Genomic DNA, 21827 nt, shown 5'->3' with positions numbered 1-21827 from the left:
TGGTATGTGTAAAACCCCATGAACGTCATGGAAACGCTGGGTCAAAAGAAGTTTGGAGATGCAATTCGATTTATTTATTTTTTATACCAAAATGGTCTCATACAATCATTTTTCAGCAATAAATAGTATATGGGTAAAAAGTGGATATTTTGAGAGTAGTAAGAAAAAAAATAAGACAAAACGTGATGACATAAAAAGAGAATATGGAAATAAAAATACAATGTAGTAGTACGTAGAAGCATAAGCCTTGGAGTGGTGTAAAAAAAAAGACTGGCTAGAAGAAAAGAGTTGGACCCCGTATATATACCAGAGATAAGCGCCCAGAGTGTTGTATAGGTTTGTTATCATCGAAGCTATGGGACGGGCAAATCCTTTGATACGAAGATACTCTATTCAAATTACCGTACTCCGCTATGATATATGATCTGAAGAATCGCTGTTTCACGGTTATCCGGAAAGTATTTTCTTAAGGCTAGAATTGCGATCCTAATCTTCCCGGTATGGAACAAATCCAAAGGATGGATGAATACGGCAGATGACAAGGTAATGCTATACCACACAGAGGAATGGGTTGTGCAGGGTGGACCAAGGGTTGTGCTGTTCGATGACCGATACAAGTGTCGTCTGTCAGCATTTTCTTGGGCTATGCCAACAGAACAGTCGATATCTTCGCCCTCATGACTCTCAACTTGGCTGGAGCGTTTTCGTATAAGGCCACGAGTCACCGTTCCTGTCGAACACAAGGCGTTATGCGGCAGAAAAGGAGAGATGGTTCGCAGACATACTGATAAGGCATCACTAAACTCGAGTTCAACTTGGACGCGAACAGTGGACTTGCGAAAGCAAGGAGCCTGTGTCTTCGTAGTTCCAAGAGTAGTGTTTCCAAATATCATACCAGGCGGTGCCCACATGCGATGCCATGACCATCAGTCGATCCACGTACATCCTTGCACCTTCGCCAAAAGGCTTTCAACTCCTTGGCAAAATCGAACGCCTAGAAACTTGTGCTCTTCACTGGACTCCATACCTCGCAGCATTTCTTCCTGCTGGTCGAATCAGGGCCACGAGTATTCTACGGGGAATTTGATCAAGTATTCTGGGTCGATTGGACGATTGGTGTTTTGATCATCGTCGTCGAAAAGTCGTTGGTGGCTCCATAGGTACGCCAATCCAACCCATGATATTGCTCTGCGTTACTTCCGGGGTTGCGCTTCGACTTGATGCAACAATACACAGCATGGGGACCAGATGTCGAAGAATCCTTATATGTGCGCTGGAGATAACGTTGTTTGGTGGTCGGATATAGCGGATAACGATCGTCGGCACATAGTACTTCGTTAAGTGGATCCAATTTTACCGCATGAAAATTACCACCCTGCTCCTGAGAAAGATCAGGGCACGCCCCAGATAAGTCAGTCGGTCTCAGAACACGGGAATCAGCGACTCGTTCTCCAACCGCATCCAAACTTGCTTAAAAGGACGTAAACGAGGAACGTGGGTTGGGATACCAGCTGGACATCAATTGGAAGGAATCTTCGTGTAGACTGTCCACAGCTACTCGAATGCTATGTCTCTACTCTTGAAAGGAAAATGAATGAAGGGATGTCGTTGAAATTGTGAGGCTCGCCATACTCACCAGCAAGCAGTTTCCAAAGTTGTTTCCAATATCGGAGCCAACGATGTGCGTTATGTTCTTTGGAAACAATGAGGGACCATAGAAGCTTGGTAACTGGCAACGCTGCGCTTGCATGAGGTAGAAAGGGGAATCTAACCAGCCAATGAGCTTGCGCATAAAGAAATATCGCCTCGAGCGAATCACTGAGTAACTGTCGCAGGGCCGGTTCACTGATGGAGTCAGGTGAATATAACGTAGAGCAAAACTCCTGGGCGGCGGCTGATTGCACCGTAGACGGGTTAACACGCAGGATACTACGAGTGGTGGAAATGGCCTTCACAAATAGACGGTAACGTTCACCAGATTCGCGGCAAAGACGAACGGCTTCAGTTGCGCAAGTTCAGTGAGTTCTTCTTTAATAATTGGGATCTGCGAAAACGGAGTGGAGTCGGTGTGTGCACGTAAAACGATGAATAAAATGGAATGATGACATAAGCGCGTCGGGAAAATTATGGTTCTCTTGAGTGTCATCTCACGGCATTACAACAAGCATTTATCAGTTATCTGGTAACTTCACGGAATGTTGTCTTTCACGTCTCGCAGTCCACGGAAAAGTAGCCGTAGTCCGGATGGGCTATTTTACATGCTATTCCATCTTTCGATGCGACAAATACGTGCCTTGACAAAAAAGCCTTGAAGCCGATCTCTCGCGATGTGTCGTCAACACCTGCTTCCTTGCGCGCTCATGGGGCCCACCTGTTTTCGCAATGCGGGTCAAGCATGATTTGAAAGTCCGGCGAACTCCTTACCACGACCATTTCTACGGAAACAATTGGATGACATGGCAGAATCATCAATTGGTGTCCGTTTATGTTGACAACGGTATGGAGGCGTCGATCACATACATGGTGAAATTGGGATTGTTCCGTTCTTCGCAGTTTGATGAATATTCGCACGTAAACGACTGGCGCCAGCTGATCGTTCAACATCAGCGCCGTATGGAGGTCTGTGATCCACCACGACCTGATGAGCTGGTAGATATCACGGAAATGCAGGCAACCAGCGGTTACCATTTTCAAAATCTCCAGCATTTATATGCGGTACTGCGCATTGGAAGCAGTTTAAAGTGACTTGAATTCGAACGTTTTGCGTTCCTCGGCCGAATCATTCTGCAGTTACTCGTCACGGAATACTGCTTCAAGAAATATCCAAGATTTGGGCCGAAGAGACTCACTCAATTCAGCAGCTGTGCACTGCAGAACGCATTCTTCGCGGAGGTCTTCTTCGCATCTGCATTACCTCAAGATATAATACAGTACAAGGATTTTTCCAACACCCATAACTTCGCAAAGGTGATCCGGCGTTCAACAGTGTGGTATAGCACTACCTTCTCACCTGTCGTATTCATTCATCCTTTGGAATCCGTTCCATGTCAGGAAGATTGGGATCGCAATTCTAGTCTTAAAAATGTACTTTTCCGGATAACTATGTAAACAGCAATTGTTCATATCATATGCAGTATAATAGTGGACAACGATAATTTGAATAAAGCATCTTAGTCTCAAAAGATTTATCTGTCCTTAATCTTCGATAACAACCTATAGAACAATCAGGAGATCCTCATAACACAATCCGGGCATTGAACATGCACTCTCCAGGGACGATAGACAAGTTCTCGCAGATAGTGCAGGCGCTGTTCAGGGCCGCAGCTTGTAGACCGCAATTTCGAAGTCGAACCGGTCGAGGTGATGTTGGATCGGATACTTTGACGACACCTGTGAATTCTGCAGCATTGCATTTCGCCCGGAATTCTTTGGACTCATCGAAGCGTCGCCGCCCGCATCGTAAAAAATTGTTGAAATTCCTAGGAGGTAAGTAAATAATGAGAGATCGAAAAGAAAAAGCAAGCACCGTCTTATTTAAGTCAAGCGTAATAGATTCAGTGCTGCACTTCGCAGCAGGCGTCTCTGCCCTCATTTCTTACTTTCGTTCGTTAACGCCTCCCATAGTGAAACGCTACATATGAATATTCTCGATAACTTCGTGTTATAGAACATGAACGGCAATAACAAAGTAGAAAAGGGGGATCCCCATAAGATTGTCAACGACTAAGTTTGCACCTCTACCAAGCATCAGATATTTCACGAATATACCTACTATGAACTTGTTTAGAAAAGTTAGTTTAGGCTATGAAAATCTCTTGCACAACTGAATTCCGTCAATGAGTACGTTCTTGCCTTCGTCTTAAATATTCGGATTAGCATCATAATCTGATGCAAAACTACTGCAAATTTATGGTACAATAAGTACCAGAAGGCAGGTGCCGGATCGGCCGAATATTTGGTCGCGCCTTTCATGTGGAATGCGCGTCCCTGACCGATCCTGAATCCGGTCCGGAAAAGTTATTCCAGAAGAATTAGGTTTTCTTTACAACGGTTTATTATTGTGTTGCATTTTGATCATACCAAAGTAAAGTATCATCATTTCCTCTTCATAGATTATAAATTTGAAAGCATACTTGTAATGGCCTTTTCATCGCGGTAGTGATGGTTGGTCTTTGTCGGGATTTCAAAGAATACCAAATAAATGCGAGGCAGAGAGAAAAACAGCATGACGCGCTTCTGTCTTATTCGCCATGCCCAATAGTTACAATCCTATTGTACGTACGGCATTTATCACGCCTCACAAGATCGTAATTCTTTTTCTCATCAAAAAATTCTGCCAATTTCAATTCGACGGTGATATCCTACCAAATGTCGTCGTGTTCCTGGTTGATCAAATTATGGTACGACAGCCGAGCGACATGGCGTGTATCTGCGCGATCATGACCGATCTAACTTGAATTCGACAGGCCACCGAAGAGAATACTGAAGCTTCCTTGGACGATCTATGTATTGAACTTGAACGCATCGATACTACAGAAGCTGACCCGCCATTGCCAGAAGTTATACAGGGAGAGGTACGTAGCAAGCATGTTCGAGTACTGATTGAAGAGCGATCCGAGTAACGCCATGCCTCTCTGTAGTTGGAGAAACTTGAAACTCCCGATGACCTTTTCGATTTTATGCGATGTAAGGCGCTCATTTTCGATTTTATGGGTGGCAATTAATTATTCACAATCCATGCATTAATTATTGCCTTAAAGCTTTAGCGGATGTCGTCGATGACAGCGATGATGACGTAAGTCCACATAGTTGTCCAGTCTAGTTTCACCTTTGCTAATAGACTATTAACAAAGCGAGATGCCGAATCGGATATAACGCCAGTGGTAAGTCGGATAAGAACATCAATGTTTCCCTGAATATGCGCTCAAACTGGGAAACCCCGGTTTCATGATCAGGAAAAAACCAGCATCTTCGGCATATTTGTCCGCCGCTGTCGATTAGAATACTTTCGATGTGCATTTCAGCAGCAATCAGAAATATTTGTTGCATTCCGAAATTACCTTAGTCGCTCGGCAGACGATAGATATTTGGAACGCATTATCAATGAGACTTCATCCTCCGATCGTTCCTTGCGCGTTCCACTTGATCTTGTGGAATCTTACGAGAACGACCATATCGAGGGTAAATATCGCAGCATATTATGTCGCCAACAGTCACCAATAAGCAATGATAAAACTGTAGGATGGATTTGTGATCATCACATCAACAAGTTCTTGGTATCAGAGGCGGAGTCATTGGAAAGTAAGCCACGATGAGAAACAGGAAAAGCGACCACCCACTGATAACCATGCACCACAGAAACTGGGGACAGCTCGCTGCCAGCCGATAAGTTAGACCGTTATTTAGACTTCATCGAACGCCAGGCACCTGACCTCGCACGTATTCATCAAGTCCGGTAAGCAAGCTGACTATATCCAAAATTGTGCTATCTGCGAATTAAAAAGGTCATGTCAATTAATCAATTGATATAGATTTCTAAACTACATTCGGATCGGCGAATATGAAGGCGCGGTGGCCCTTGCGCACCGCTTTTTCGACATTTTCTTATTGAAAGATCATGAGTAAGTAGATTATAGAGCCGAGTTATTGACATGGTCGAACTGACATCTTGTTGCAGGCCTTTTTTCCAATATGCATTACTGCAGATGGGCATCGTGGAAGCACAGTTTGGACATCACGCCAAAGCCAAAGTGGTAAGAGACTGTGGATGAGGAAAAAGGGTAACAGATATTCATACGATTTATGACATTGCAGCTCTTTGAAGAATCGCTTACTATCGCTCGCCAGTTGCAAGACGAAGATTGCTTGAACCAGTTGTTGAGGTAAGGAAAATACAATACCAGACAGTAATAGTCAAGCGGCGATCTTACGTTCCATAAATGCAAAAGTTGGTTGAGGTTCATCGAACGGGAAACGTCGAAAGATACCACCACAAGCAGTTACCCTGCATTTGTACCTAACCGTGAAACAAGCGATAAACACAATGTTCTCTACTTGCAAACAATCGACAAGCTAACTCAAGCACGGGATATGTTACGAAGAGTAAGTTATGTCATTGAACATGAAAGTCACCTTTTCTTTTGGTTCTGATTTCTGCTGTTAGGGAGACGCACCTTCGAGCGTTTTTGAAGCACTGTATCAAAGCGCAATTCAAGGAGCTCTCAATGAGCAACATCATATAACTCAAGCGCAGTATCTTTTGAAGGCGGTTATGTGGAAATACTATGGTTCGTTGCCGTCCTTATTTTTGTTTTTCCAAACATGTTGAATGTACTTTTATTAGGTAACAACGCCCTCTCAACCGCATATATGAAGATCGCAATGGACTTTGAAGACGCACCTGCCGACGATCTCGAGCAAGCTTTCCTTCTCGCATCCAACACGGTAAGCTTGCTTGTTCAAGCATCTTCGTGAGCTTGCGAAAAATAGGCATGAACGCTAATCCAGTTTTACCCAGTATGCGGCGATGGGCGACTATGAGTCAGCTTTAAAGGTGATGCGAAAATTTAGTAACAAGAACAAGGAACGCTACCACCGATCTCTGGAGTGGAAACACATCATGGCGAAAATAGAATACGAGCAAGGACGAGGACATCAAAGGCCCGACAACACCCTTTTGTCACAGTATCACGATATGATCCTTTGGAGTCACCAGGAACCCTCGGATCGGTTCTTCGAAGCTTGGCACCATTTTGCTATGTCCAAGAAAGACAACGATCCAGTTGAGGTAAGATATCGCCTCTTTTTCCTTTTGCATCGCGGACATTTCACTAAGTAACATATAGTGTCAAAGAATACTGCAATTACTTGCACAACATTTAAAGCGAAGAGACAACATGAAGCAGTACATGGAAAATCAAATTGCTCAGGCCCGGCTGCAATCGGTAAGCATAGACGACGATCAGCAGAATCATTGAAACGGTAATTTACGGGCGACTTTAGGATCACGGGCAAACAGTATCCGCTATTCGCCGACTAGAAGAAGTCCTTAAAACCTCTCTGGAAGCCTATGATGCAATCCATTATTACACGGCTACGATCCTTTTAGCCAAGCTTTATGTTCGAGAAAGCACGGCACGAAATGCGGATCAAGCTCTGATCATGATTGAACAATGCGTACCTCAGGTGGGTTACTCATACTTGATCTCGGCTGATACAGTCGACTCATACTCATCTTTTTTCACACTTCAGGTGTTAGCTCTTGGGTCGCTCCAGCTCACATCCCTGCTTTTCTTTACGTATGCAGAGGTGTTGTCGGATCACGGTCTCAATGACGGTTGGTTTCTCAACTCGGACCATATAGAGCAGTGGACTTATGCTTTCTGTTCAGAGGGTAACATAGTTGACATCAGGAAATTTGAGGAAGCTTTGCATTACGTTACAAAAGCTGAACAAGGTAACATCATAACCACCGATGCTGTCACGTTTGTATGAGAAATCTGACCAATTTTAGCAGGGTTTAAGCAAATCAATGATCTTTCGGAACTGAAATCCGCCTTGATATTTAAAGCGGTCGTGCTGGATACCCTGGGTCGGATAACCGAACGCGATGAAATAGCTGAGCAAGTTCAGCAAATGTCCTAATGATCCACTGCAAAACCTACTATCTTAAATCTTAACAAGGCGATGGAACAGCTAGGGAAAATCCAGCACGCATCCTCATCGTCAATCGCATGGTCTAATAACCTTGACCTCCAGTATTATTCTCGCATCTGCATCAACCATACCTAATTTAACACAGCATATCTATTATTAGCTTCCCTACAACTCGCGCATCATGTAGTACAATTTGTAGCATATACTTCTCAAATCGAAAAAATAAGAAGCGATAATGCGCAGCATATCAAAGTTTATTACCATTATGAACTATATTGTTGTTGTCATTTTTACAAGTGCACCACGTGCTACGAACCCTTTGTCTAATTATGTACAGAGAGAAATGATAAAAGCAGAGGAAGTATAGAAAATAAGTAAAGGAATAAAAAGGAAACCAAATATGGTACAAGTGTCCTTTCAATGGTGAGTGGGACTCGAGAGCGAATGAACAGAATAATCTAATTAAGACTGTCATGGGGCATTAGTTCCCATTCCTCATAGCACACTTTGTATGACACCAGAATCCCCTTCCCCCGATACTTACGTGCCCTTGCAACCTGCACTACCACAGAGACATGGAATCTTTTCATTTTCGATTGGGAATTTGTAGTCGTACGTGATTTCTTCACCAGGCTCGATATCGCGATTCGCATAAATAACAATCTTCTTGTGCTTATCCACCGTAATAATTTTAGCGGTACAATTGGGCTAGCAAAAAAATACATCAGTATCACCAAGTTCTCCAATTCAATGATCAATAAGAAAAAGTATACAAAGTATGCATTTACTTACCGTACAACAATGGTTGATAAATCGAGCAATGCTTCCTTTTTTGGTGGCATCAATGACGATATCGTCATCCACACGGAACAAGTAACTACTGCCAATTCCGCAACGTTCGTATTTCTTTTCCCGTTCTTCAGCAACTTGCTGTCGAATGACTTCGCCGACGTATTCAATCACCATATCGTGCGCATCAATATGTTCTTCCGCAAACAGACCCCAGTCATGAATAGGCGATTTAGCAAACCGCAGTTGTTTCTTGCGACTTTTTAGTTGGTTAAACTTGAGAATATCGGAATCGGCCAACGCTTTCTTTTGCATCACCATGCCCACAGCTAAACGACGGTTGTTCACTCGGGTCGTACGTGAAGTCATACGTCCAGCCACGGCCGGCGTATCAAAAACTGCCTTATTTTTGGGCAAGTATGTGGCTTTCACGGCATCGGGGATCGGATAATAGCCACGGGCTCGAGCGCATCCACCCTTTTTGTCCATTGTATCGGCATGCACAGGTTCAATGGCATCTGTCACAAACCAAAGTCAGATTTCAAATTTTTCTCATCAAATAGATGTGCGAAAAGACGAAGCTTACCTGGACGTTCTTCCGCGCCTTCTTGTTGTGGACGCAGCTTTTCCAGTATAACGTTACGCAAAAATTCAAAGTCTTCAATGTCTTGTATTTGGTGGAACGGATCCCATTCCGGATTTTCATGTAGCGCCATCGTCTGATCCTCATCTTTCAGCAATAATTCGTCATCCTCATCATCTGATGCCAGCAACAATTGTTCCCAGGTCGTCTGGTCCATTTCTTCCTCCTTTTCTTCCTCTTCCTCCATGGTGTCATCAATGGGTTTTTCTTCTTCGGTATCCACAGACACTTTTGGTTCCAGAGGTTCCGCGCGAGCATTTTCCTTCATGCTTTCTTTCTTCTTTGGTAAACGACGGGGTTTTACTGGTCGCTTACGTTTGGGCGGCGGAGCGGATGCCAGAATCTCTTCATCGTCTTCGTCAAAGGACTCTTCAAAAGTATCGTATTTTCTGGATTTCACTACTAAATGCTTCTTCTTACGTTTCGTTTCCGCGGGTCGATTGACATCCATATCTTCACTATCATCGATAAATTCACGACGCTCATGATCGCTTGAATCTTGTTCCATCAATTCTTGTCGGTGCAATTCACGCAAAAAGGCATCATGCTGATCTTCATCGTTATCGTTTTCATCGCTGAGATAGTCACGAAGCCGTCTTGGTTGCTGCTTAAGTACTTTTTTGGGTGCAACGGGGGCGGATGGTGTCGCGGCGGCCGTTTCATCGTCACTCGACGATTCAGTTCCTGAATGATACTCGCCCTCTTCTGAGCTTGAAAAAATGTTCTGTAAAGGCGCATGTCGCTTCCTTCGTGGCATCTCGGCCGCGTATTCTTCCCCTTCTCCCTCTTCCGCTGTCAGTTCCGCAGGTCGCTTCTTTTCCGCAATGGGTTCAGGAACCATGGGTTTACCAGGTGTATTCAACTGAGATGAAGACGCGGAAGATGATGTTCGTTTTTTGAACCGTGGCAGATGACTCAATGAGGGTAACGGACCGCCCAATAAAGCCTGCTCTGCGTTTAATGCGGTTTGAGGGGTGGAAACGCTGTTACTACGCGATGAAACATTGTCGGATGGAGAAGAAGTGGGTGGGGAAGAGGTTTCCTGGTCGTTCACAGGTTTTGCATCGGATGTTCGAGATGATGGCTTGGGTTCAGTGGCAGCGGGCTCGGGTTCTCTGATTTCTCGTGCCTTACGATTTGCTGGGTTCAAAAAGTCGTAAATGATAGGGCTCACAATTCGGTTTTTCAGATCTTTGATGAACACATCCGCCAGTTGCTCCAGCAACAATCCTTTGGACAGCTTGATAATGTCTTGTTTCGTCATGGGAGGGGATGCTTTTTTCATCGGAGACGATACAGGTGATTGTGAGGAAGATGCAACCTTTGGTGTGTCCACGGTCATGGGTTCGTTTTCTCTTTCTTTCTCTTTTGTAGGTGTGGTGACGGTCGACGAAGCAGCGGGAATAGAAGTCGTCGTATCAGAAGGGAGATCGGAACGCAGTAATGGTTGTCGAAACGATATTTCAAGGGTATAGCCCAGTACTTGCGTCTTGTCGGTGGCGGCCAAGGCTCGCTTGGCAGCATTCATGGAATCAAATACGATATACCAGTCATCAGCATCATGATAGATCTACACATCAAGGAACAGCCGGTAAAAAGACGTTCATTAATTCCATTTTCAGCTTGCTGTCGAAACCTCCTGTGCTGATCCACTTACATCTATACAATTAAAGTGGTAGAATGCTTTGCGTAACTCTTCAAGTATACCGCGCATAAAAGGTAAGCATTTCCGTGAGATAATGAGTGATGGTTGGGTTTCACTCAAAGGTCTGGACGCAGGGCGCTACAGAACGGACAAAGTCAGCTCAAACAACGTTCCACGGGCAAATAAGATCAAAGAAATGATCATCCTAATATATTACCTCACGCGATCGTCGATCTTCCGACATCCAATAATCGTTTCGACGTCGAGGGCGGTCCCGCTCCCTTTCTCTCTCGCGTTTCCAGTCCAAATCCCTCGGGCGGTCACGTTCCCAACGGGTGGATCGAGATGCATAATCGTTCGGGTAATAGCTCATGGGTTCTCGACTGATACTGCGACTTCGACTTCGACTACGACTGGAAGCATAGCGTTTCTCTGAAGTAATGCTCGGACTCCGTCGGTTTCCCCAAGCGGAAGGCGGTCGATTTATGCGTGGCGCTGGCTCGTAGTGATCGGATTCGATTCTCGAGTTGGATCCATACCGTGAAGGTGGCGGTGGCGGTGGTGGTCCGTAGGAGGGCGCATAGCGATATCGGTCTTCCCGATATCGATGATCGTCATCAAAGCTGCGGTATTCTCCGTATCGATAGTCTCGTGAACGGTCATATCTTATTGACATGGAATCATGGCGTGATCGTCGCGGGGATTCATCATCGACAACTTCACCTTCTTCATGGTGTGGGGATGACGGTCGGCGATGAATATCTACATCGGAGGGACGTTTGAGCAATGTCGATTGTGTGGTAGGAGGGACGGTGGTGGTATGAGTGGCAGTGGTAGTGGTGGTAGTAGGTGTGCCTGATACGGTCAGTGACTGCGTCACCTCGGCTATGGCTGCTTTTAATTTGTCCCCTAAAAGATTTTTTTTTATCAGTTATTCCCATCAGATGAATAAACGTAATTGGCTCCCCTTTCCCCCCAAAACGACAAAGAAAATCTCCCGAAATAATGCGCTTCTTCTACATGAAAAAAAAAGCTTATTGATAATCTTACCAGTTGGATCGAATTCCACTTTGACAGAAGATGAGGACCCCATTTTGCGGCCGTTGCCTTTCTCAACCGCATTACACGCAGCAGTATGACCATTTCCCTCATCATCGTTGATGAACGTTGCTCGAGCAATGCCTAATGAGCCGCCTGTGGCTGGGTGCTTTTCGATCTCTACGCGTTCCACTTGCCCATATACTGAAAGATAGGTGGCAATTTGTGATTCGGTAGCTAATGGTGACAGTTGAGAGAGTAAAACCGTCGTCGGGGGAGCCGGTCCTACAGAATGTTCATCAAACTACAATAAGCATGAGTAAAAAAGTAAAAAAGACAAACGGAATCTAAAAGACCATAGGAAGACAAGATCATCGTTTTCTGTTTCGCAGTTACGATTTCCCTATTCCTTTGTTCTCCTCGCTCATGTGCGTTACCTTCCAGTGGACTCTTTTGAGAGCTTTGACTAGTGGCCGTCTACCACGAATTAACTGTTTGCCATAATTGAGAACAGCTAATCGTGGATCTCGAGGTTGTACTGATTTATCCTATATCGGAAAGAAAAAAGAAAACCTCATCAGGAAACTAAGCTTTGCGCTACCGCACCATTCGGTCTCATTCAGGGCAACAGCATTACCACTTCATCTTCAAATCGATATACCGGTGTGGCGCTTTGTTTGGCATGGCTGCGATCCAGCTCCGGGTCATACACAATACGGTAATTGCGCACCAGTTTAGCTGTGTTGGAAGATTTGCTGCGCTGAGAACCAGGCAAACTCTCAGTGTTCTGTATAGACCTAATCACGGATGAGCTAAATTGTCCTAAAGTCGATAGTCATTGGGCCATGGCTGCACATGGTCTTTTCTCACTGATGCTATACCACTTTGAATCCATGAGCAAAGGCACTAAAAAAAGCTTTGGAAGCTGGCACAACACGATAGTGAAAAAGGAAAATAAAAGTCCGATTAATTGCACGTCAGCAAAAGTGGCGGACGTTTAAATTTTCCCACCTCTATTCTTTTTCCCTTCTTTCTTCCCTTTTTACTCTTTCTTATTTCCCTGCGCACCTCACCGACCTTTCCCCTCTCCCCGGCCTGCTCAAAGAAAAGTAAGGCATGAATACTGTAGGACGGTTAAATAAGAATATATATTATCGGTTCTTTACTTTAAGACATGGAACTCCAATAAAACATTGATAAAGCAACAAGAAGAATAAATAATGATCATCCACCAGCCGAGTCCTTCGGTTATATGATACCCATTCATGTTGACGACAATCAATGTGCTTAATAACACAACGATGAGACCAGTCGAGGAGATTAAAATAGTGGGCGCAATTTCTAGTTCGTAAGGTTTGCCCGTCAGCCAAGTTTGGTAAGTGGATGAAATGCCAACACCTAGAACCATGTCTGTTGGGTCAAAAATAAGTGTCCATGAGTACCTCAGGAAATAGTGTGTACACATAATCAGCATCATACTCACTAAGCAACGGTCCTGCATAGCAAGCTGAAATAGCCATCGTAGGAAATCCCATCTATTGAAACAATAAACGTTATCAGTAAGTTATATGTTCCCAAGGACATCGGCGGAAAAAAAGTTAGGTTATCAGAAATTAAGGCAAAGCTTTTATTGACCTTGGCAATCGCCGTATTAGAGACAAGATCTCCGACGCTGTTTCCCTACAAAAATGATCAGACAAGTCAACAACCCCTTTTTCCCGTAACACAGTTGGCTTGCTTTTTGTTTTGTTCCTACCACTGCAAAAATAGTGAGCCCCATGATGGCATCACTGATATTAAAAATGGTACCCAGGGCCTATCGTCATTTGTCATCCATATTAGAAACTGGGTTTCATCACACCGAAACATAGAACATGTACCTGCAAAAGGCCAACCATTTCATTGGCTAACAGAAAGATCCAAATCAAAGCGACAACGAACCCTCCAAACGACAGCATCCAGTACCACTCTGGAGGTTCGTCCGCTTGAGTCTTCTTCAGTACCACGACCGCACCAATGGCACCAATCACCACACCATATAAAATACAAAGAGCCGAGATGTATCCGTTCACTAATTCGATCACAAGCGATAAGTGACCCAGTCAATGTGTCTCAAAAGGTATTGACACAAAAAATATTACCTGTCATGACAATAAATACAAATATTGTTGCACACATGGCCTGCGTAGCTAACAGCCATCGACACCACGGTTGCGATAATTCGGCAATTTCTTCTTCAATAACAAATTCTGAGCCATTATCTTCCCGGTAATCGGCACCAGGATCGGATCCAGGAACAGATAAGTAGCCCTTGCTGGACATATCCATAGCTGCACTGGTTTCGGGAACAAAATCATCGTGAATCACTTCCATAGCATCGACTTTCAAAACGTCCGCTTCGGCCACCGGTAATGTCAATGTAAAGATGAACACAAGCGGCATGGCCACGATCGAACTGAGGCGGGCAAAAGTCGATTTATGACTCCAGCCCTGCAATGTGGGAAGCAAAGTCTGCCATATACTATCCAGTGTGATTCGGAAGGCTACCCATGCATCGTCTTTGGACTTGTCGTGAAGCAATTTGGCGGCATCCAGAACATCCTCCTCATCTTCATTATTGTCGTCGTGGTCACGGTCGTCATTGTACTGAATCTTGATATTGATCGGTTCATGATGGGAGGCTGGTAAGGGAAGACAGGGAGGTTGGTCATAAGTTGTTGGGTGCGGACTTGCGTAAGGACTTTGCCGTGCAGATAATGCATGCGATGATTCCAAACTATGCGAGCTGTGTGGACTAACAGGTGCCGCTAAGCCTGAAGAGGACGAGTGTGGAGCTGCATCTTTTGGTAATTCAGAGATGGATGTACTGCATTCACTGACAGGATCTTGTGATGAAGACGCAGGCGCAGCAGAGGAAGGGGTATGGTCGATGCCGGGAGGTGCTAGTCGTATTTCGGGGATGGCAATATCATTGTGATCGCTTACTACAGGCCGGTGATGGATGTCTGCTGGTCGGGAACGTTGATTGGTGGAAATGTAGGTAAAATAATCTTCGGCTACACCGGTACTGCTGTGTGTGCTGTCGGGAGTGGTAGCCCGTCGATGGTTGCCAGCAACGATGGGCAAAAGGGAATCAGCCACGGTAGAAGATCGAGGACGATTTTTTGGCCGTGCGGACCACATGCCGCATACGGAATTCTGCGAAGTACGATACCACGTGTGAGGAGGTAACGAGGTATCGTTGCGAGTGCCGGCATCGATCATATGCGAAGAACTGTTATTGCGCCGAATAGCTGTCACCTGTTCTTGAAACTGCATTTATCATTGAGCAGGGTGCGCAGGTATGTTAGCACATCGGTTATTTTTTTATCTAGGTTGCCAAGAATAGAATGAAAGATGATGCGATGTTTACCTCAATCGCGCTAAATAAGGAGGCTCGAATACCGACACGCGGAGAGATAGGACTGCGGTAAAGACGGGATGAAATGGAGCCATTGGTGCTAGTTGTACGTGGTAAATTCAACATAGAGTCCAAGTGCAGGGAAGACCGATAGGAAGCCGATTTCAGTGACACGGGACGAATGATATGACCCATATGTTGTTCGCTGTTGAATGAACAAGGATCGTTGAGGAAGCCATGGTCGGGAATGGCTAGCCGAGGAGGTTTTGGACCTTGTTTGCCTATTCATTCACAGATGAGTCGGGAGAGGCTAGACAAACAAAGAAAACGGTACCCCAAAGAGAAACAAATAAATAAGCAGGTCGAAATGTTTCTTTATTTACCTTGGGAGGCTAAAAGGCGTGATGTTTCGGAAACCAAATCTTCGTTTGTGCTGTGCATGGAGGCAACCGACTTGGGTTCTAATTGGGGATGTATCTCGGTATCGGCAGATCGGTAAGCACCAAAGACGACGGCGAACACGTAGGCTAGGTAGTATAAAATCAAGGCAACGCCATGGTACCAGTAGATGCGTTGATGATAGACAATCCAGGTCAACAACATGATCGCACCAGTCAAAAAGGATGCATCGCGCATGAATGTGATCCGTTTGGATTTGAAAGGACGAATGATGCCCATGCAACCGGATACCACAGACACGATGAAAAACGCGGCCCCAATCAGTTCGCCAATCGCCATCGAGCCAGCCCCTGTGTTCATCGCACTAGCCAAGCCAGACGGACGTTGAAAACAAAATCGAAAATCAAGAAAGGAAATTCGATAGGTTAGACTTGTACCACCCAACATGTAAAGCTTGGGCACAACGGTGGTTGGCTTACCTGAAAGTGCTAAATAAATCAGGACTACCGTTACCAAATGCGAGAATGGTTACGCCCGCCTTGATATTTTTTTTATGGTTAATTACTGTATGTAATGTACAAGGCGAAAAAAAAACTGAAAAAATCATGAGATCATCATACGTACCATGCTTTCCGATAATTGAAGTTTGGATGATATCGTTTGCAAATTCGGACCTATCGATTCAAAACAACTAGAGTTAAAGTTTATGTCTCTTTTTTCTTTTTTTTTTTTTTTTTTTTTTGTTCGGATCTTCGATTGGTGTAACAGTTACAAAAAAAATCGGAAGCGACGACGCTCACTGCACCGAATAGAACCAACAAGCCAGAACACTAGACATTAAAAATAGGAAAGAACATAAGCAAATCCATGAAAGGCTTAGCTGATACGGTTCTTTCCATGTTTGATCCCAAAGACCGAAATAATATACCAGTAGTGTGGCAGAAATGGGGCGCCATAACTCTGAGCAATAGTAAAACCTGAGGTAAACGCCGCTAAATCCACGACATGCAGACTTTACAAAGGCGCATTGATCCTGATGCTGCTCTATATTAGCACACTGCAGCGTGCAAAAATAAAATAAAAAATTGGGAAACGATAAATGAGCCGTCAAAGAAATCACTTGGTCGATAATTATGCACTAGTTATCCAATACGGATCTGGGTGCCTTACAGTTTTATGGTGGCGAGACGTGAATAGATTTATAAAGGCATTTGTTGTAATAGACTGCTGCGGTTGTAAAGTAGTGCCTAGCACTGAGAAGACAAGTAAGACGACAATGAGGGCAATGACCAGCAATCTCAGCATGGTGAGGCGATTCTGTCAAACGTATACAGAAAGCCACAAAAGCAAAAATGGTGCAGAGAAAAGAGCCCGAAAAAAAAAAGAAAGAAAAAGAAGAGAAGCAAAGAGAAAAATGAAAAAATAAGCATTTCATAAAGTGATCGATCGCTCGCCTTGCCCTCACTTTCCTGTGGTAACTTTTTTTGGGATGCATATGATAGTTGCATCAACAACTAATGTCGCAGCCTACAAAATATACGTATCAACACTCTGAATCACACCAATCACAAAACTGACTGCTAAATTTTTGGCTGGATCACAGTCGATTATTACGGATTTTCTATGGTAAATGTAACAATTTTGAAAGACCGGATAGAAAATATTACTGTACCTAAAACCCAAACCAACTCTGAATCACAGATACAGTAATGATGTTTAAAATGTTTCTGCACACGACAATAGGTCGTGCACATCGTCCATGTAGCATAATTTGTAGCATCTAGCGTAACTTTTATCAAGTAATGTTTCATGAAGCATCGGTGCTAAGTGCGTCAATTGAGTTTAGATGAATGCATTGAATGGCACAGTACTTGGCGAAGTAAAAAAAAAATTGTGTAGCACTGCAAGATAAATGTTTAATGTTCTTTTATGTAACAAGCCGTACACCCGCTGTGCAATGGATGCCACCTGCTACTGGATGCCGCACTCTTGCCTTGAGCGACATTCGTCAGACAAAAAGCCTAACGCAATACGGCATAACCTGGGCGAGACTCTTGATGGAACTTTGGTATATTAATGTCAATACTCTGGCATACCATGAAACACTTTTAATGAACAAAGCAGCACTTATTGACCCCCTCCGTTCTGTCCCGCCCAAGGTTATGATAGATCTACAAAGATGTGTGGGAATGTTGGGTATTTAAAAAAAATGAGTTAGTAAGCTCTTTGGTTGATTCAAATTTCGTTGAGATATTTTACCTTTGATGTTTGATGCAGCAGATACCGAGGGCTTCCCGACCGAAATAAAGAAAGGATACAAATATAAAAAAAAAAGTAAATACAATAGGTGCGTCTGTAAAAACCCCCTAAAAACCCTGTGGGAAAAAAAAGAAGGAAAAGACTGCAAGAAGACTATTCACTAAAATACAAAATACATACTACAACTACAAAATAAAATGGTCGGGAAGAAATATCGAAGGCGATACCACGGGCAGCAATCCATATGAGAGGAACCTGGGGAGGACGCGTCAGCGTTTCCCAATGAAAAAGAGAGTCATACCACCGACGATGCCTTTGACGACAAAAACCGGTTTGGCCACATTTGAGCGCGAACAAAGTAGAAAGATTTGGAGGGATGGATGGCTTGAATGGCTTGCCAGGCAAAAGAAAACCGGAGAGAAAACCAAAAGCTAAAGACAGAATAGAGAAAAAGGACAGGTAAATTTTTTCTTTTGTCGAAAAACGGATAGTCGTATCACACAAAAGGTACCTTTTTTCATAATAATCGAATCGACCGGATCAGATACACGCCATAGTCTGGATGATGGATGATGGATGCAATGATAGTGAGGGATTTCCAGGCAAACAGAAGAGATGCAAAACTAAAGAAGAAGAAAAAATTCGGACAAAAATATGTGATTTTCCATGGATGAAACAATAGTCACCTCACTGATGCATGAATGATGAGCTACACAGATCGAAGCATATCTGCTCCATGTATCATTCGATTACTGAAGAGAATGAAAGGGCATATACAGTATAACTGACAGATAACCCAAATTAAATGATGCTACAAAACACCAGATCGTCGTATCGTCAATCACCTTTCTTCAAAAAAGAGCTCCACTCACATTTTATGTGAACGGCGACGATGCTCTGTTTAACCACAACTGGCGCAAACGGCATCTTGCTGCTGATTGTTTCGCCTATTATCGTGAAAGTGGGCAGCGAGGCATGGTTGAAAGATGAAAAAAAGGTTTAACAGGTCTTGATAACTTAGTGTAGATCATGTGATTTACAAAATCGCTAATTTTTCAAAGATTTTAATTATATAGATATAACTAAAACTAACTATGAGCATAACGCACTCTGAGAAAGAAGAAAACCACCATGCTCAACGGGAGTTGAGCTCTGATGCTTTTGGACAGCTTATTCAACGACCGCTTATTTGTTGATCGCCGATTTTCCAGGATATCAGCAGCGTCGACTTCAGTGATCCCTCTTTCGGATGCCACGCCTTCGACTGCGCGAATAATCCGGAGACGAGTATGCAAAAACTGGCGCTCTATATCAATAAATTATATAAGCATGTATATACAGTCCTACCCTCATCTGAATACCCTTGTCACCTGAACGCCATCGGGCTCCATGGTTTTCTTCAAGTTGTCGAATAGCAGCAAGACCAACTGACCATTTCCTCCACAAGTCTGTTACAGTCGTTACAGACCGGCTCATACTGTATATGGAGGGGCGTTCTTCAGAGGCAACAAGGTTAGCGGCTAAAGACCCATTTGGCGTCGACTGCTCTGAAGACAAACTGGATGCCATCTCCAATGACAAAGGACCAGTAACAAACTGGAATGACCTTGCATAATCTGACCCAAAGCAGGAAGGATCTTGCGCACATCTTCTTGAACTTTCTTGTTCGTTTCTTCCGCCTGGGCAACTTTTGCAAGCAAGGCATCGAGTCTATTGCTCACGTCGGGGATCACTTCACGCAAGCGCATTTCCTCGGGTGTGCGCCCTGTAACGCATGCTTGGGTAGAGATTAGCTTCAAATGCCATATATTCTGAGCTCCTGAAAATTTCGTGCCGAAAGATGGGATGGTCGGGTTCAAGTCGTCTCATCATTGCCGATCTTGGAGAAAAATTACCCGCATCGTCTTGATCAACCGCAAAAATCCTTGACCGCAGATCGTTCGAGGGCAGCCATCTTCACGCTCGATTTTTCAAGCCAGCTGTCAGCTTGTGGGAACACTTGCTTCTGAAGAATTTCTGATGAGGTGACCAAACCGCGCTCAAGCCAGAAATGCCCTGGTTCACCAGAGAAACTGTTCATGATACGGACTGATTACGTGGGAGACATGTGAGGTAGCAACGCTCCATGCTCTGCGTATTCGACCGTCCATGCCGGCGCAGCTGGTCTTCCCCGTCGCTCCATTAACTTCGGCATGGCGCGCCCCTGAGCCGCGTCCGGAATGCGTTTTTCTTGCGGCTGTGGATATTGCAAGCTTCAAACGCCTTGTTGACACCTTTCAACTATGTCTCGTACGATATTTCTTGCTCACGGTCCCTTCCTCTTGCGACCTTGATATCGAACCGATCCTATGGTGACTTCTGGAATAAAGTGTAATGGCACTGGCCAACTAAGAAAAGATGACACTATCCAATCAAAGTAAATTCATTTTCCCAATGACATTGTTTCTAAAAAACTATGAATTTATATTTTATTTGCTGTGACATTACTTGTTGGAAACACTCTCTACGAGTTTGATTATTACATGTCGCATTTTCCAAAGTCGCATCGAGAATTCGGTGACCCCAGACGACAGTGACGGAGAACATTGAAGTTCTGCATCAATTATAACGGTTCAGTTGTTTAATCCTGGTTTGTACGATATTCATATCTTGTACTATATTCACAACTTTCAGCATAACTTTGACTGATTACTCGATACTGTAGATTTGATTCTCATTTTACAAATTTGTGAGTCTACTTTCTGTTTGATTGGGACTTCTTGACAGTGCCTTGCGCTGAATTACGGGTCAGGATGACTGAAGTAAATGCTAGCAATCAATGAATTGCTCCCTGTGATGATACGATGAGGGCGATATACATGTATTTAGAATTATTTCACACAACATGCGTCTTTCCCGCTATTGCCTCGCCCAAGCTCCATATGTCCAAGCGTCTGAACGGCTGCAGTTAGCCCGTTGGTCCGTGTCGAACGTGTTGCATTTTTGTTTGTTTTCCAATTTGGCTCGAACTTTTTCGATCCGGCAAAAATTTAACATTCGCAGTTGTCATTGGCCGTCTAAGCATAACGACATCAAGAACGACAAGAATGGCAAGGCCAAACGCTCGAATCACTGATCAGAATGCTCAAAAGGCAACTTCTTATTGGAGGCGTTCCGATTTCCCAAAATCACAATCATTTTGCGACGTTTTTCTTTGGAAATCAAATGAAACATGAAGTGGAAAACTGAAAATGGAGGAGGTTTCAAACTATTTAATTTCAATCCAAAATCGTCTATTGGGTTTGGGGAGTCAAGCGACTGGGGGAATAATTACAAGATGATTTTTAAGAATGGTGTATAGATGTACAAAGAGTTCTAGGCTAAGAGGAGATAAACAAAATATACAAAAAGAAAAAGGAATCAAACTATTATTTATGATGGCGTTGGGCGGGGTTTAAGGGGAGAATGAAAATGGGGAAGGGAAAGCGGATAAATGTTTGTGATTGAATCACTTCCCTTTACTGTGTTGAGCACATTGAGGACACTGTCGGATACCGTTGATGCCAATGGCAGCATCATGTATTCGATAAAGACCATGCTGGTCGCATTTACGGTAACACCGGTCGCAATAATCTTCGGGTGAATTAGACAGAGCTCGATGGCAATAAGGACAATTCCTGCGACATGTAGGACAATCCCAACCAGAACTCAGCACTCGGCCGCATTCACAAATAGCCGCGTCTGGAAATTGATCGTAATTATCGTCGTCGTCGTCATCGTCGTGTTGATCACTTTTGGAGGGATCAGGATTAGGTGATGCTGCAGACATTAATTTCGCTCCGACGTGGCAGTCAGTATAAGACGGCTGCTCATCAATATTGTTCATAGCATATGGATGAAAAAATAAAATATATAGTCAATGTTTAAAGAGTAAAAAAAAAAGTTTCTTTAAATCGAAAATCAGACAGAGAAGATGTACTATATATACAAATGAAAAAAATGCAAAAAGGAAAACGCTG

General features: G+C 43.9%; 6 protein-coding genes across 6 annotated transcripts; 1 reads left to right on the top strand and 5 right to left on the bottom strand.

Moving 5' to 3' along the window:
* Window positions 1-4140: 4140 nt before the first annotated feature.
* Window positions 4141-7909, top strand: BYT42DRAFT_573936 (anaphase-promoting complex subunit 5-domain-containing protein). Its single transcript, XM_051568781.1, has 20 exons — window positions 4141-4400; window positions 4467-4574; window positions 4641-4686; window positions 4761-4795; window positions 4854-4883; window positions 4956-5181; window positions 5242-5301; window positions 5359-5455; window positions 5532-5621; window positions 5678-5753; window positions 5815-5882; window positions 5949-6102; window positions 6164-6287; window positions 6344-6444; window positions 6518-6787; window positions 6846-6944; window positions 7003-7185; window positions 7252-7336; window positions 7391-7456; window positions 7517-7909. The coding sequence occupies exons 1-20, from the start codon at window positions 4251-4253 to the stop codon at window positions 7642-7644; spliced, it is 2196 nt and encodes a 731-aa protein (XP_051422373.1). The 5' UTR covers window positions 4141-4250; the 3' UTR covers window positions 7645-7909.
* On the bottom strand, window positions 7895-12822 carry BYT42DRAFT_573933 (uncharacterized protein). The gene is made up of 10 exons (XM_051568780.1): window positions 12653-12822; window positions 12409-12568; window positions 12209-12319; window positions 11784-12075; window positions 10951-11642; window positions 10746-10871; window positions 9032-10658; window positions 8449-8963; window positions 8201-8364; window positions 7895-8124 (listed from the first exon to the last, which is right to left on the bottom strand). Exons 1-10 carry the CDS (start codon window positions 12664-12666, stop codon window positions 8115-8117), a joined length of 3711 nt encoding a protein of 1236 aa, XP_051422372.1. The 5' UTR covers window positions 12667-12822; the 3' UTR covers window positions 7895-8114.
* BYT42DRAFT_573927 (Sodium/calcium exchanger protein-domain-containing protein) lies at window positions 12803-17294 on the bottom strand. The gene is made up of 14 exons (XM_051568779.1): window positions 17272-17294; window positions 16741-17196; window positions 16499-16627; window positions 16343-16400; window positions 16195-16244; window positions 16050-16108; window positions 15555-15934; window positions 15184-15452; window positions 13913-15083; window positions 13652-13842; window positions 13528-13587; window positions 13407-13451; window positions 13255-13306; window positions 12803-13181 (listed from the first exon to the last, which is right to left on the bottom strand). Exons 2-14 carry the CDS (start codon window positions 16873-16875, stop codon window positions 12934-12936), a joined length of 2847 nt encoding a protein of 948 aa, XP_051422371.1. The 5' UTR covers window positions 16876-17196; window positions 17272-17294; the 3' UTR covers window positions 12803-12933.
* Window positions 17295-18917: 1623 nt separating this feature from the next.
* Window positions 18918-19305, bottom strand: BYT42DRAFT_499037 (transcriptional activator of glycolytic enzymes-domain-containing protein; the record flags this gene model as incomplete). Its single annotated transcript, XM_051564608.1, has 2 exons — window positions 18918-19127; window positions 19177-19305. The coding sequence occupies 2 exons, from the start codon at window positions 19303-19305 to the stop codon at window positions 18918-18920; spliced, it is 339 nt and encodes a 112-aa protein (XP_051422370.1).
* A 44-nt stretch (window positions 19306-19349) lies between these two features.
* BYT42DRAFT_615013 (uncharacterized protein) lies at window positions 19350-19909 on the bottom strand (the record flags this gene model as incomplete). The annotated part of the gene is made up of 2 exons (XM_051571914.1): window positions 19350-19648; window positions 19744-19909. 2 exons carry the CDS (start codon window positions 19907-19909, stop codon window positions 19350-19352), a joined length of 465 nt encoding a protein of 154 aa, XP_051422369.1.
* A 1279-nt stretch (window positions 19910-21188) lies between these two features.
* Window positions 21189-21781, bottom strand: BYT42DRAFT_573915 (uncharacterized protein). Its single transcript, XM_051568778.1, has one exon. It carries the CDS (start codon window positions 21692-21694, stop codon window positions 21317-21319), a length of 378 nt encoding a protein of 125 aa, XP_051422368.1. The 5' UTR covers window positions 21695-21781; the 3' UTR covers window positions 21189-21316.
* Between the last annotated feature and the right edge of the window lie 46 nt (window positions 21782-21827).

The sequence above is a fragment of the Radiomyces spectabilis genome, assembly GCF_025331425.1.
Source record: "Radiomyces spectabilis strain NRRL 2753 chromosome Unknown BYT42scaffold_8, whole genome shotgun sequence".
NCBI lineage: Eukaryota > Fungi > Mucoromycota > Mucoromycetes > Mucorales > Radiomycetaceae > Radiomyces > Radiomyces spectabilis.
Note: the sequence above shows the minus strand (reverse complement) of the source record. Positions and strands in the feature narration are given on the sequence as shown.